The sequence below is a fragment of the Bactrocera tryoni genome, chromosome 3, assembly GCF_016617805.1.
Source record: "Bactrocera tryoni isolate S06 chromosome 3, CSIRO_BtryS06_freeze2, whole genome shotgun sequence".
Taxonomy (NCBI): domain Eukaryota; kingdom Metazoa; phylum Arthropoda; class Insecta; order Diptera; family Tephritidae; genus Bactrocera; species Bactrocera tryoni.
In genome coordinates this window covers 15,086,625-15,100,174 of record NC_052501.1, presented here as the reverse complement: position 1 = coordinate 15,100,174, position 13,550 = coordinate 15,086,625, and the positions used below count along the sequence as shown (strand labels likewise).

General features: G+C 33.1%; 1 protein-coding gene across 1 annotated transcript in view; it reads left to right on the top strand.

The window, feature by feature from the left end:
* The first annotated feature begins 1,589 nt into the window (after positions 1-1,589).
* Positions 1,590-13,550, top strand: part of LOC120770991 (protein Shroom) — a 279,299-nt gene continuing 267,338 nt past the window's right edge. Inside the window, exons 1-2 of the mRNA XM_040098738.1 lie at positions 1,590-1,601; positions 8,650-9,295. Coding sequence (XP_039954672.1) covers positions 8,756-9,295 — 540 coding nt within the window. The 5' untranslated portion in view covers positions 1,590-1,601; positions 8,650-8,755. The remainder of the gene's footprint in view (positions 1,602-8,649; positions 9,296-13,550) is intronic.

The window sequence follows — 13,550 nt, the reverse complement described above, 5'->3', positions numbered from 1 at the left end:
TATGCATTTATTTCTATAATAGCAAAACTAGTTTATTGGTTTCATTGCATTTTTTCCCAAGTTGCCGCTGCTTTGTTGTTTTTGCTTCAACACTTTTTGTATTTGTATACCCTGAACACTGTGCATTTAGTACGCCACGAATTTTGTAATACCAGAAGGATTTATTAGTGACTCTTTAAAGTATATACTATATATAAATGATCAGCGTGATGAACTGATTGGATTTAACTTTATCCCTCTGCCTGTCCGCATATATGTGAACTAGTCCCTCAGTTTTTGAGATTTTGATCTGAAATTTTGCACACGTGCTTTTCTCCTTAAGAATCTTATTATTGGTCAGAACAGCCGATATTGGATCACTACAGCATATAGCTGTCATACAAATTAAACGATCGGAATCAAATGCTTGTATAAAAAACTTTTTTATTTGAAGAGATATCTTTCCAAAATTTGAGTGGAATTATTTTCCAAGGCAATCCGACATTTTCCAGAGAAATCGTTCAGATTAAACTATTATAGCATATAGCTGCTGTACAAACTGAACGATCAAAAGCAAGTGCTTGTATGGAGAACTCTTTTATTTAGCGAGATATTTTTCCGAAATTCCAGTGGAATTATTTTACAAGACAACCCTACAATTTTCGAAGAAATCGTTCAGATTGAACTATTATAGCATATAGTTGCCATATAAATTGAACAATTGGAATCAATTGCTTGTATGGAAAACTTTTTTATTTGACGAGATATCTTTCCGAAATTTGAGTGGAATTATTTATCAAGACAACCCTACAGTTTCCGAAAAAATAGTTCAAATCGGTTCACTATAGCATATATGTGCTGTACAAACTGACCGCTGAAGATCAAGATAAAGTTCTTTTTACACCCTGTAAACGGTATTATGGCCTCGGTGCAACCGCAGTTAACGGTTTTTGTTATTTGTATATATCATATATATTTTCCCCCCCTTGTATCTAATACCGCATGCTCCACCAAACCATTTGGTTTCTCTTTTTTGCCGCTGCTTCCAATTCCAATTCCGATTCCATTTTCGATTTGTCGTTTGGGTCAATGTTATGCAAGCGATTTGCATTTGTTTCACTTTTTCTATTTCATTTTTATTTTTTTTTATTTTTTTCTGTTTCTACTTTTTTCCTATTACTAGTTTTGTTGTAGTAATCAGCAATGCTTTAGCGTCTACCCTTTTGGCAGCCAACTTCACGCTGTGCGTCTAAAGTTGTTAATATTGTCTTATTTCACTTTTTAATAACGATTTTCGTTGTAATACAACGTCTGTTCAGCAATAATTAAAATAAAAACAACAACAACAACTGTTGTATTAATTCATCAAAACCGCATTTTTATGCTTTCTTTGCCGGCGAGCGCCGAATAACGCTCATCGCTTAGCTTATAAATATTTAAGACTTTAGCATTAGCATAAGGTTGTTGTTGTTGTTTTAGTCGTAAGAAGTTGGCGTAAAAGCAAACTTGATAAAAAGTTATTTAATATTTATTTTATTAAGCATTTAATTTTGTTTTGTTTTCTTTGCATTCCAGCGTGTTGGCGGCTTTAAATGTCGGAACTAATGAAGCGCGACGCAACGGTGAGAAATTTTCGTGTGAATAAATAATCGTACATATGTATGTATGTATATGCATAACGATGTATTTGCATAAATGAGGACATATAAGTAAATAGGTATATATATATAAATATATATATATATACAAACATATATATAAAGGTATATATAAATACTTATGAGCATATATGTATGTATAAGTAAATATAAAATTGCTTATGGAAAAAGACGATTTTATAGAAAATATGTAAAATGAGATATAAACGAATGTGCTGGGTAATAACTAAAGTTAATTGAAATTAAAACCTTTATTTTTTTTAAATTTTCGAAAACTAATTTAATCAAAAATATTAAACTAAAATAAAACAAGTAAAGAAGAGCTAAGTTTGGGTGTAATCGAACATGTTATACTCTTGCAAGTATTAAGTATCGATATTAGTATCCACCCGATGTTGTTGTAATAGCGAAAATGTTGCCAAACAATTCAACCTAGATAACTCAAATAAGATATGTGGAATACAAACTCAATCAAAGTTAATTTTAATAAACTGAGTCTGTGAGGAAAACATCAACCAAAGGATGTTAAGTCCCAATTTTATTCTGGACTAAAGAAAAATCATTATATATGGTGTGTGGGAGTTGGAGTAATATGTTGATAGATATAACACATTTTTATATATATTTTTACTTTCACTTAATTTTGCTAAAATATCGTAGATATTGATTGGTATATACGTTATAAGGTAAACGATTGATGGAGGCTAGGGAATATTTTAACCCGATTTTATCCATTTTTTGACATATCATTACTAGGTCAATAAGCCACGCATCGTCCAGTTTTGGTCCTTTGCGATACCAGATGGAGTTCAGTTCATAGAGAAGTAGTCAACTAGTCAATCTTTACGATGTCTGTGCTTGACGAGAGTTTTAACCGACTCTGCGGCCGCACTATTGATAACTCCTTCAGTGTATCACACCGTGGGGACCCCAGTTGCTTACAGCATAGCGTGAGAAGTCCCCTGGTCTTTTGTTCTAAACATTTCGTGCGGTTGATCAGCCCATTCTGAGGGCGTGTGCTGCCAGCAGACAATGACCGTTTAGTATTCCGATCGTTTTCCTACACTCTCTTCTATCGAGTGCCAATAGGAAGTTTGTGTATTTCCGATCTACCGTTTTGCATATCACTTTTGTAGTCTTGCACCCAGGTAGATCATTCCATCGGGTTTTGATTTTCATTACTATGCTTCTGTCGAGATTGTCGTATAGAAATAGACGCCATTTGAGTTTCTTAAAAAGACGTTATAGATTGGCCAATATAGGTCAAAGGTTCGCTTTATATCGAAAATTAATCCGTATATTTAGTACATGGGTACTTGAGGAAGAATTGCGCTGATTTCATTTCATTTTAGGTCGGACCTTGCTATTAGAATTAGATTCTTCTCAATTGCAATTAAGTTTCTTTCGATTGGGTGATGTAAGCGGAATAAAGTCAATCTAAAGTTCGATGCTGCGGGAAGTATGAACCCGACTTTACCTATTTTTGACACAAGGATCATCTACAAAATATTCTCCCGTATTTCAATTTACAAGGTGCGTTCCAAAGTAAACAGCGCTTAAAAAAATTTGGAGTTTTCTGAAAAATCAATTTATTTTATTCAAAATAGTCTCTTTCTGCTTCAATACAGCTTTTTGCATGGTCCAAAAGCATGTCGAACGAGTGTTTTAGCTCGTTGGACGGTGTGGCCGCCAGTATGCCGGTGCAAGCCTTTTGAATGGCTTCTAAGTCTGCATAACGCTTTCCTTTCATGGGCAAATGTATTTTTCTGAAAATGAAGAAGTCGCACGGTGCAATATCAGGTGAATATGTGGAGTGGTTAATGGTTAAAATGTGATTTTTGGTCAAATAAACGGTCACAATGATGTCCTTCGAATGTTGGATGCTGAGCAATTTTTGGTCGTCAGTCAATTTGTGCGGAACAAACCGTGCACACACCTTTCGTAAGACCAAATGTTCGGTCATAATGCGATAAATCGATGTTTTGGAGATGTTCAATTCCATTTCCATGAATTTCAATGATGATTCCGGCTGATTTTTGATGAATTCACGCACAGTTTCGATGGAATTTCCGGTGATCACAGATTTTGATTGGCCCACATGTTGATCGTCATTTATGTCCTCACGACCACTTTAAAACGTTGAAACCACTCGTGCACTCTGCTACAGGATAGACAATCATCGCCATAAACTTGTTTCATCAATTGAAACGTTTCGGTAAAAGTCTTACCAATTTTAAAACAAAATTTAATGTTGGCTCTTTGTTCAAAGCTCTTTTTCGCACCGATAACACAAACATACTGACGCTTCAAACGCATTAACTTCATTTGCAATATATGAAATGTCCTGAAATTCTCACTGGACAATCGATAAAGATAGCAGATTCACTCACCAGTCGACATATAGATGTCGCCACCAGAGTTGCTAGATTCAAGAAGCCCTGTTTACTTTGGAACGCACCTTGTATATGCACTGGGGTCCACATATTTAGTCCTTGGGTTCCTATTAAGTTATAGTTTGATTTCGGCAGTTTTATTCTGATAACTTCATTGATGTTTGATTTGTATAATGTAAAGTTAAAGTATCGGATGGATTGGATTATTTGGGAATGTTTCGATAACCTCATACTACACTATGGTTAAAATTGCTAAAGTAGTTCCTGAGACATAGAATTTCATATAAAAATGGGCGGTGCACGTCCATTTTTATTTTATGTTCCAAAAAAATCCTTTCCCTACCATCTGGGCTTGTTCAGAGAGTTATCGCTCTTTTAATAGTTTCCAAAGCAACCGTTATAGGGCTAGTGGGTGTGGTTATTTCTAATTCTGTTAATTTTCACAGTATTTGAAAAAAAGCTAAAGGGAATTTTTATCAACAAGCTGGATAGATTTATCTTCAGCGGTTCCATATCTATCAAAATTAGTTTTAGGTGTTACAATCTACCTTTAGGTTTCTACTTTAATACTTAACTTTATTTATAGAAAAAAGATAAAATATTCATCACCAATAACGATAAAATATTAAAAATAATAATTTCCGATTTCATTTTCTTTAGTCATAGTTCACACACGAATGTTTACTTCGACTGTCAATAATAGTATCTTCTATAAATAATATTTTCTAAGAACTATATGAATTCTAGACCTTTACTCAAGCTTTTAAGTATTATTATCGGACAATTATCGTTCAATGATAAACTGAAGTAATTCAACAATAAATTGTGTTAGCTTGTAGTCACAGCAATACAGTAGGAGACAATGTCAAGGCACTTAGTTATTGTGGGAATATGAATGAATGCGGTTTCTTATAAAGACACGCTCGTTATTAATTTATTTCTTTATAAATAAAAAACAAATGCAATTTACAATGCACCTACTACATGCTCACACAAATATATAATAATATAAATAAACAAATGAGTATTGAACTCTTCAATAGCCGGCGACTTTCTATTTCACACAGTCGGCGCGCCATGGCGTATGAGCAATAATATTTATTACAGAATTCAATGAACCGTGCAACAATATTTAAATCAATACATAAATTTATAGGTATAAAATTGTGCATATTCACAGCACAGTAATCCTTCGCAGTTAAAATCAATTAGCAAATGTTAGCAACAACAACAACAACAACAACAATGCAGTGCTCAGCTTAGCATATAAATTGCATTAAATTGAAGAAAGAGAAATATTAAATCTTATAATTGCATTAAAAGTGAAATATGAGATAAAAGTAGTGAAATGAAAATAGCGAAAGCGGCATTTAGGCAAATGTGAGATTCACCGTTATGAGTAAGTGAGCAAAAAGCAACCAAAAGTCAACAAATAAATAAAATAAAATATTTCTTCAAAAATATTAAATCCAATTAAATGCTTGTTTGGCGGTAAAAGTGTACAAAACAATGCACTATAATAACAGAAATAGTGTAGAAAAGCACAGCAACAACAGCAACTGCCAAAATATTCAGCAAAGTAAATCAATTAATTGAAGAAAAAATTTTGTTGCAAATAAAAAATGCTAATAATTGCCACAAACAAATGTTATAATAAAAAGCAACCGCTTTGTTGTTGTAGCATTGTGGATTTTAACGAATGCCGCATTATAATATTGGAAGTAGTAACGGTAACTAATTTCCTGCATGTTTTTACTTAATTTACTTCGTGCTCCAACTTTTTTGCCATTTTTATGTTATTGCCACATTTCTTAGTTCGGTTGCTATTTTTTCGGCAAATTTCGTGATTGTTGATTTTGTCAATCGGCAGCTCATATTTATATAATAATAAGAAAAACGACTGAAAAGGAAGTCGCTGTAGGCAAAGAAATAAGAGAAAAATTTGCTGCAATTTTTTGTTGCTGCAAATAAATTGATTTTGTTGGGTTTTATATTCAAATTAAGCCTAAAGATAACCAAAAAAAATGTTTTTAATTTGAATTGAATAAATATTTATTTACTTGTCTAGGTAAATGATTTATATAGGCCATTAAAAAATCAATAAAGGAGATATTATTATTATTATGATAGCAAAAAAAATTAAATTACTTACTTTTCAATTAGGAAATTTAATAATTTTTGATGAGATATGGTGTAAAGAAATTTAACGTGTCTTAAAATAATTTTTTTAATTATAAACTTCTTGACACCGAGGTTTACTGCCACTTAAACCACCCAACTTCAGAGTACCTGAAATCTTTTGAAGAAGGTTTTGTACCACTCGTAGGTTTGTGTTTTTAAAAACTGAATCGCCGTAAGCCTTTTCAACATTCGCAACTATTGCGTTTACGAAATTTGGTTAGAAATACAAAGTTTGGGATACATTCTTCGATATTTTTATCTATTGCACTGATTGACAGATCGCGAATATATTTGGCATAATAATTAAGGGCAGTCCTACCAACTTACAAAACACATTTTTTGGATATATCATTTACCCGGGGTATTCAATTACCATTTCCGGCTAATTTTTTGTCACAATATACATATATAAAACATTCATTCCTTAGTGAATAACCCAACAATTTTCAAAATTACTTGAGTAATTACTCGGAGAAAAATTATCTGATTACTATCAAAATTTTTCTGCGTCTCTGGTATATAGTCCTTCATACCATGACCTACCAATCAGATAGGTTTCTCAAAATCGATTTTTGGCAGACTAAAAAATTTTAGGTAAAAGTAAATTTTGTTTAAACCTCTAATTTGTCAATATTTAATTTTTTCTCGTTGTATGGATAATAGAATGCTGCAATGCCTACAGCAGTGGACGACCTTTTTTGGTGCCCTCGGCGTTTATGAATTAATTTAATTTTTTTCTTCAAAAACATTGCCGTCTATTTATAAACATGTAAAAATATTCCCCTAAAATTTAAAAGTATTTGTGTCCTTAGTTTTAGTTTAGCTTTTTGCGGTGGTTTTTGAAAGATGATATGATATTTAAAAAAAAATATTATTCATAACCTCAAAAATATAAAAATGCAAAAAATTAAATTAAAAATAATTTAAAAGAAATCACAATACTTGATTGAGTATTATAAGATTTTTTGCTATAAAAAAGGAAACAATTTAAAAAGACTTTATTTGGCCGATATTTAAGTATTTGTAGTGTTTAGACATATGGGTTCCAAGTGTTTTCAAACTTAGTGGCTCATGATTAGCACTATCAGTTTCCAAGGTCCACACCATTTTGTTGGACTTGGAAGTTATTAATGGTCGCTTAAAGAGCCAAGTAGTTTGAAAACTGTTTGTGTTGAACATTTTTGTAATAAGTCTATGCTAACGACACCAAGCGGACAAATTATTTTTCAAGAAAATCTCAGAGCATATTGTTAAAGACTGACTGTCTTGGAAGCAAACATTTAAATTAAGTGAAAGAAATTTGATAAAATTTGAAAAAGAAGCAAAACCTATGTTGAACTTAAAAAATGCAAATAAAAAAAGTTTTAAAACATTAAAAATATTTTTTTGTGACTTTGTATAAAATGTGATATTTTTTCAAAACCTATAAATTACCGTTAAAGCTATTTTCTTGTTTTTGTAATTTATAGTGTTTTTTTTTTTTGTTTTTTTTTTTTGTGTAAACAAGCATGCGTGTTGCACCTTTCCGCTTTTCCGCCAGCTGACAATGGTGTCGCCGCACGCGACAATATTTTTAATGCTTGAAAATAAAGAGCGGAAAATCTTTTCTCTACAAAAACAATATTAAACGAAATGAAATTTCACACGCAGCGACACGAAATGTGCGCTATTACAGCTTCCTTGGCGACGGCAATTAAACTAAATAACAGATTATTCGTTACAGCACTTAAGGTGATTACAACAAATTAAACGGACGGAAGTGATACGAGTGAAAAATTTCACAAATAAAAAAAGTCAATATTAAAAAAATGAGAAAATAAAAAACTTCAAAAAAAAATTTTGAAAAACTAAAATTTTTAAAAACAAACAAAAATTAAAAAAAGAAAATCTAAAAAAAAATGTTTTAAAAATTGGGAAATGAAAGAAAATTGTCAAAATAATATATTGAAATAAACAACACAAAAAAAAATGTGAAAAATCAAAGAACATTTTCACAATAGTAGAAAATAAATGGAAAACAACAAAAGTGAAGATAAAATTTTCAAAACCCGAAAATATGAAAGTTTTTTATGTGTGTGTGTGTGTGTGTGTCATGAAGAATCATGAAAAGTTCAAAAAATACCGAAGTGTTGCAACAACAGCAAAAAATAAAACATGCAGTGTCGACACAACAACAGCAACAAGTGCCTAAAATAGCAGTATATAAAATAACAACAGCAACAACAACAAAAACATTATTTTTTAATCGCCAACAATTAAGCAACAGCAACAGCTGAACAACAACAACAATAACATACACAGAAAAACGCCACTAAGATGGCTGACAATCAGCAAGAGCAGCAGCAGCAGCAGCCAAAAATCTTAAGCTATAATATAATACTACAACAAAAACAACAACCAACAACAATTAATACTAATCATAATTTGCATAATTTCAGCCTTAATGTCAATAGCCTCAACAACAACAATTGCAATAATAATATTACGCATAGTGGCAGTGTTGGTAGTAATAACAGCAACAACAACAACAAAAGTCACCACAAAATGAGTGCAAGTGTAAATAGTGTTTGCAACACCAGCAATATTCTCAATAGCAATACAAATAGTATCAGCAACAACAGCAACAGTGGCATGGAATTGCCACACAATAAAAATAATGCAAATTTACAAAACAACAACAACAGCAATAGCAAAACTAACACATGTAATATGAGTAATAATAACAATAACAGTAACGGTAGTGCTGGCGCTACGCTGAAAAATGTCAATAACGCAACAACAATGGCGCCAACAACAGCAACAACAACAAACACAAATAGTAACAAAAACAACAACAGTGGTGGTAGTACCAACGGCAGCGGTAAAAGTTCGCCGGCTAACAGCATTGGCGGTGGCTCGACGAATGCCACCCTCCACGCCAACAACAATAGCAACAATAATAACATCATTAACAACAACAACACCACTAGTATTGTTGGTAATAGCAGTACGTCGACCAGTCTTTTGCTGCGCAAACAATTTATTGCCTCATCGGACGCCAGCAATGCGAGCTTCAGTTCCGCTTCGGTCGCCGGTTCAATACAGGTGAGTGCCGTTCAATTTATTCGAAATGCTAATTTTAAGAAACCGTTTTTTGAAAACGTCAAAATATATATGAATTATATTATGCTTGGTGAGGTTAGATTTAAGGCTTATATTCTTGTTTAGAAAGAAGTGTAAGGACTCTACAATGTGAACCTAAATCTACATGTAAGTGTTTCCAAAGCCTCTTGAATCCGCCAAAATCCAATAAAGTGTATGCCTAAAAGAGTTTCAACTTTAATCTCTCGTAAGCGGATCAGTCAAGAAGGAAGTGCTGAAATAGTTCTAGCTCGTCTTCTTCCAAGCAACCCCGATCAGTACATATTAATAAATGTAATTTCGATTAAAGAGTAGATCAAAAATAACAATATTTTCATATAAGAAATCTGTGTGTTTCATCCTGAAACAACTTCGTCAGCTTGTCACCAAAAATGAGCCAACCCAGTTTTTGATACCCTCTTCTCATATGAATGAGATATACCAGTGATTGCGCTCTTCATAGATCGGAAGAAAGGGTTGTCAGAAAGGGCAAGATCTAGACAATAAGACGGGTGAGGCGTTTTCTTTTTGCTATTTTCAAAATAGATTTTAGAAGCTCATAATACAGAACGCTCTCCTCATCCCACCAAATACAGAGCGTTGCCTTGGCGTCATGAATATTCGGCTTTGCCGTTGATTTGGCAGATTGGTCAGGTGTTCTATATGATGTTTTTGCATTTAGGATCGTCGCAATAGATCGATTTTCCATCTCCAATCACAATCCGTTCCAAAACAAATTCTTTTTGTAGCGTTCAGTCAGCTTTCAAAGTCTTTTGATTTCACTTCATGTGACTCACAGTTTCCTCTACACGATTGCAGAGTAGAAACGTTTTGAAATGGCTTCTAAAGTGACTTCCAAATATTCTGCGAGCTTTTCTTGTGTTTGACAACAATTTTCAATGTGTTTTGCTTTTAGTTCTTCACCTTCAAAGTCACAACGAGTAATGACTCTCGACTGAGATGTTCTTTACATTGAAATGACGTTACTTGTGGTTCACAGTGGAATGGTAAAATAAGATTTTTAAGTTTTCGACCAGAAAATGGCGACTTGTAGTCTACATAAAAATAATACCAAGATTTGATCTTGCCCAACCTTTGCAGAATAATCCTTGATAAAGAGAGCAAAGGGAATATATGTATGGTGTATATTTTGTTCAAATAATTGATTATCCGAGTTATCCGTTGATACGGATAATATATAATTCTTCTTATTATTCGATTTTTTAAGCGGTCAGTAGGGTAATCTGGCCTGTTTTTTGACATTTCTTTTTCATAGAAATTTTTATTCTACAATAGAACTTAAAAAAAAAAATTAAGCAAATCGGTTGAGTAGTTCGACTGGAATCATGTCCGCCAGTTTAAAAAAGTGTGGTTTGAGAAAAACGCGTTTCAAGTTTGAGGTATGCACTCCGAGCGCTCCGAACGTCGAGCGGTGTTATTATTTTTGGGCCCTTTTCGAAATCTTCCAATAGTAAAGTGAGTTTCTACATTAATTCTAAGGGTATAAGGGAACAGAAAATGCAAAAAAAAACCAAAAAATTAAAAAAAGACCCCTTAAAGCTGAAACGTGATCGTGTTTAGGTGTAGGGTTGACGCTGTTCGATTATCAGGATTATCCGTAGATTCGGATAAATTACGGATAAGTTATAAATCAGCTTAATATTCGTTTGTAGAATGAAAAAAGCATTCTGGTTTTTGTTGATTCGCCTAATCGAATTTTGGGAAGAATTTTGTGAAAATATTACTTTAATGAAAGCTTAAAAGTGATCCTCTATATGTGTAGTGTTGGTGCTGTGCGAATAATAGATTATCCAGATTATGTGTTAACACGGATAAATTACGGATTATGTATAATTCTGTTTAATATTCGATTGTAGAATGAAAAGAACATTTCGATATATTCGAATATTCGATATTCGAATTTTGGGCAGAAATAAATATTTAAAAAGTTTAACAGCCTCTTAGTTTGGCCATAATTTACATCAATACTTAATAAATACACACTTTTTTTCTGATGCAGCATTTCATTAATTTCCAATAGCCTGATATCTGATTGAAAAATGTAAATATTATATTGGCCTATTTTAATATATGGAATCGTTCGTTAGGTGTTCGGAAATTCGAAAATGCCCTTAATATTGAGCGTCTAAAAATCAGTATGAAATTCTCAGTGCTAATTTCTAGTTGAACTGATAATCCGGTCAAAAATATAATACTATCTTTAATTATTTCTCCCTCAAGGGGTTAAATGTCTTTTTAATTGTCAGTTTTTGTCTTTTTTTAATTTTTAGTTTCTTTTTTACTTTTTTTTAATTGTTTTTTTTTTGTTATTTTTGTAAACCCATAAAAATTCCAAGACACGGCTTCCAAACGACAGCTGTTGCTATCAAATTCCTGCCACAATTTTAGCATAAAGTACGAGTTCGGCCATTAAAAATGCCAACCGAAGCAAGAGCAAAAACGCGGTTGCGAAAATTTGCAAATTAAATAAGTTGAGCAAAAAGTGAGAATGCAGAAAAAATGCGCTTGGACATTTGAGCCGTCCCCAAATCGGCAAGCGGGAGCCCCTGTGCGGTACAAAAATGCGCAGGTGCAAACTTTTTCAATGGAAGTTCCTTTTCGTGAGCAAAAAAAGGCAGATGTACTATATGTATATATAAATGTGTGTGTTTGAATATATATAAATGTGTTTGTTTGTATATAAATAATCAAAAAAACTGAGGAAATGTGGTATCAAAAATAAAAAAGAAGAGGAAGAATGTCCAAAGAAAACAAAAAAGAACAACGCACGAAAATTCCACTTTAACTACCATCAAACTCAGGCACACACACATAAAAATAAATTTAAAAAATAAATATAAAAGTATATAAATATTGGGGAAAAAATAAAAGGCAGTACAACAACAACAGTCGCATAAATTTGACACTTTAGTGCTTCTTGTGCCTGGAATTTTGGACATTTGCTGTGATGCCTTTCGAACAACGGCACGCAACAAGCGCGGCGGCCGCAGCAGCAAGTGACGCGCAGACTTCAACATTTTGTGGCAAATGTAACTGAAAGTTTATTGCTTTCGTTGTTGTTGTTGTGTTTACGCTCCTTGTTTGGCGTCAGCGATTTCCGTTTCGAGCCTTAAATATGCAGCGGAGCAGCATTTAAATGTTTTTGACGGATGTCTTGCCTTGATCCTTGGTCTGCGGGCTGCCAAGCCAAAGGCAGGTAGAATTGAAATCTGTTGGCTGTCATTCTGTGCTTACTTTTCCTAAAGTTTTGTGGTGAACATTAAATGTTTTTTGTTACTTTTGTAGACTGGCATTACTGGCACTTTTTGTTGTTGTCAAGGTTAAAAGTTTGCCAAAGAATGGCAGAGTTAATGATGGCAAAGGGTCGAACGCTGCGTTGGACATGACGCATGCGCATGCGTGCTGACCACAAATTGTATGGCCAGAAGTGGCATGTTGTGTGTGGAGGATGACGCAAATGGTTGTGGTATTGCAAAAACAAAACAAACAATCAAAAATCTTACGTTTCGAATATAAAACGAAAGAAGACTTGGTTTATTATCTCAGTATAAATGATTAAAATAATGTAGAAGGAAGGAAAAAATCGAAAGATTAAGCGCTTTCAACATTTTGCCAAATACAATGACGCTAAACTGACGATAATTCAAATTTCTTTGCACTTGTTTACACTGTCGTAAAAAATATTAGAATTGCTCCACGTTTAAGTAAAACATATTTACCCACAGGTGGCGCTGCTGTCAAAATATTTTTATGATTCTGTTTTCTAAGCAATTAGGTTCGTATTTTCAGCGTATGCAATTGAAGCAGAAAAAACTATATTCAGATAAAAAATTTGCCCAGCATATGGCGCTGGAGTCGATATTACTCCTACGTCTTGTTTATCATAATCTTAGGTATTTATGTATGTATGTATTAATAATATTTATTACGGAGTAATTAGATGATGGTAATCTACTTGTAGACTAATGTGCGACTAACATTATGTCAAATTCAATGACATTAATACAATTTAGATGACATGTGTTTCAACCGAGCTAAAAATATATGCAACTTCTTTTGCCCTCAGAAGCATTCTTTTGCTGAATTTTTGGGCGGTGCAAAGCCGCTGGATAAAAAATGAACTTTTTCACCGATGAATTCATGTTTGGTGGGAGGGTAGGGGGTAGAGATCTCTGCATCAATTCTGGTTTGAAGCTAC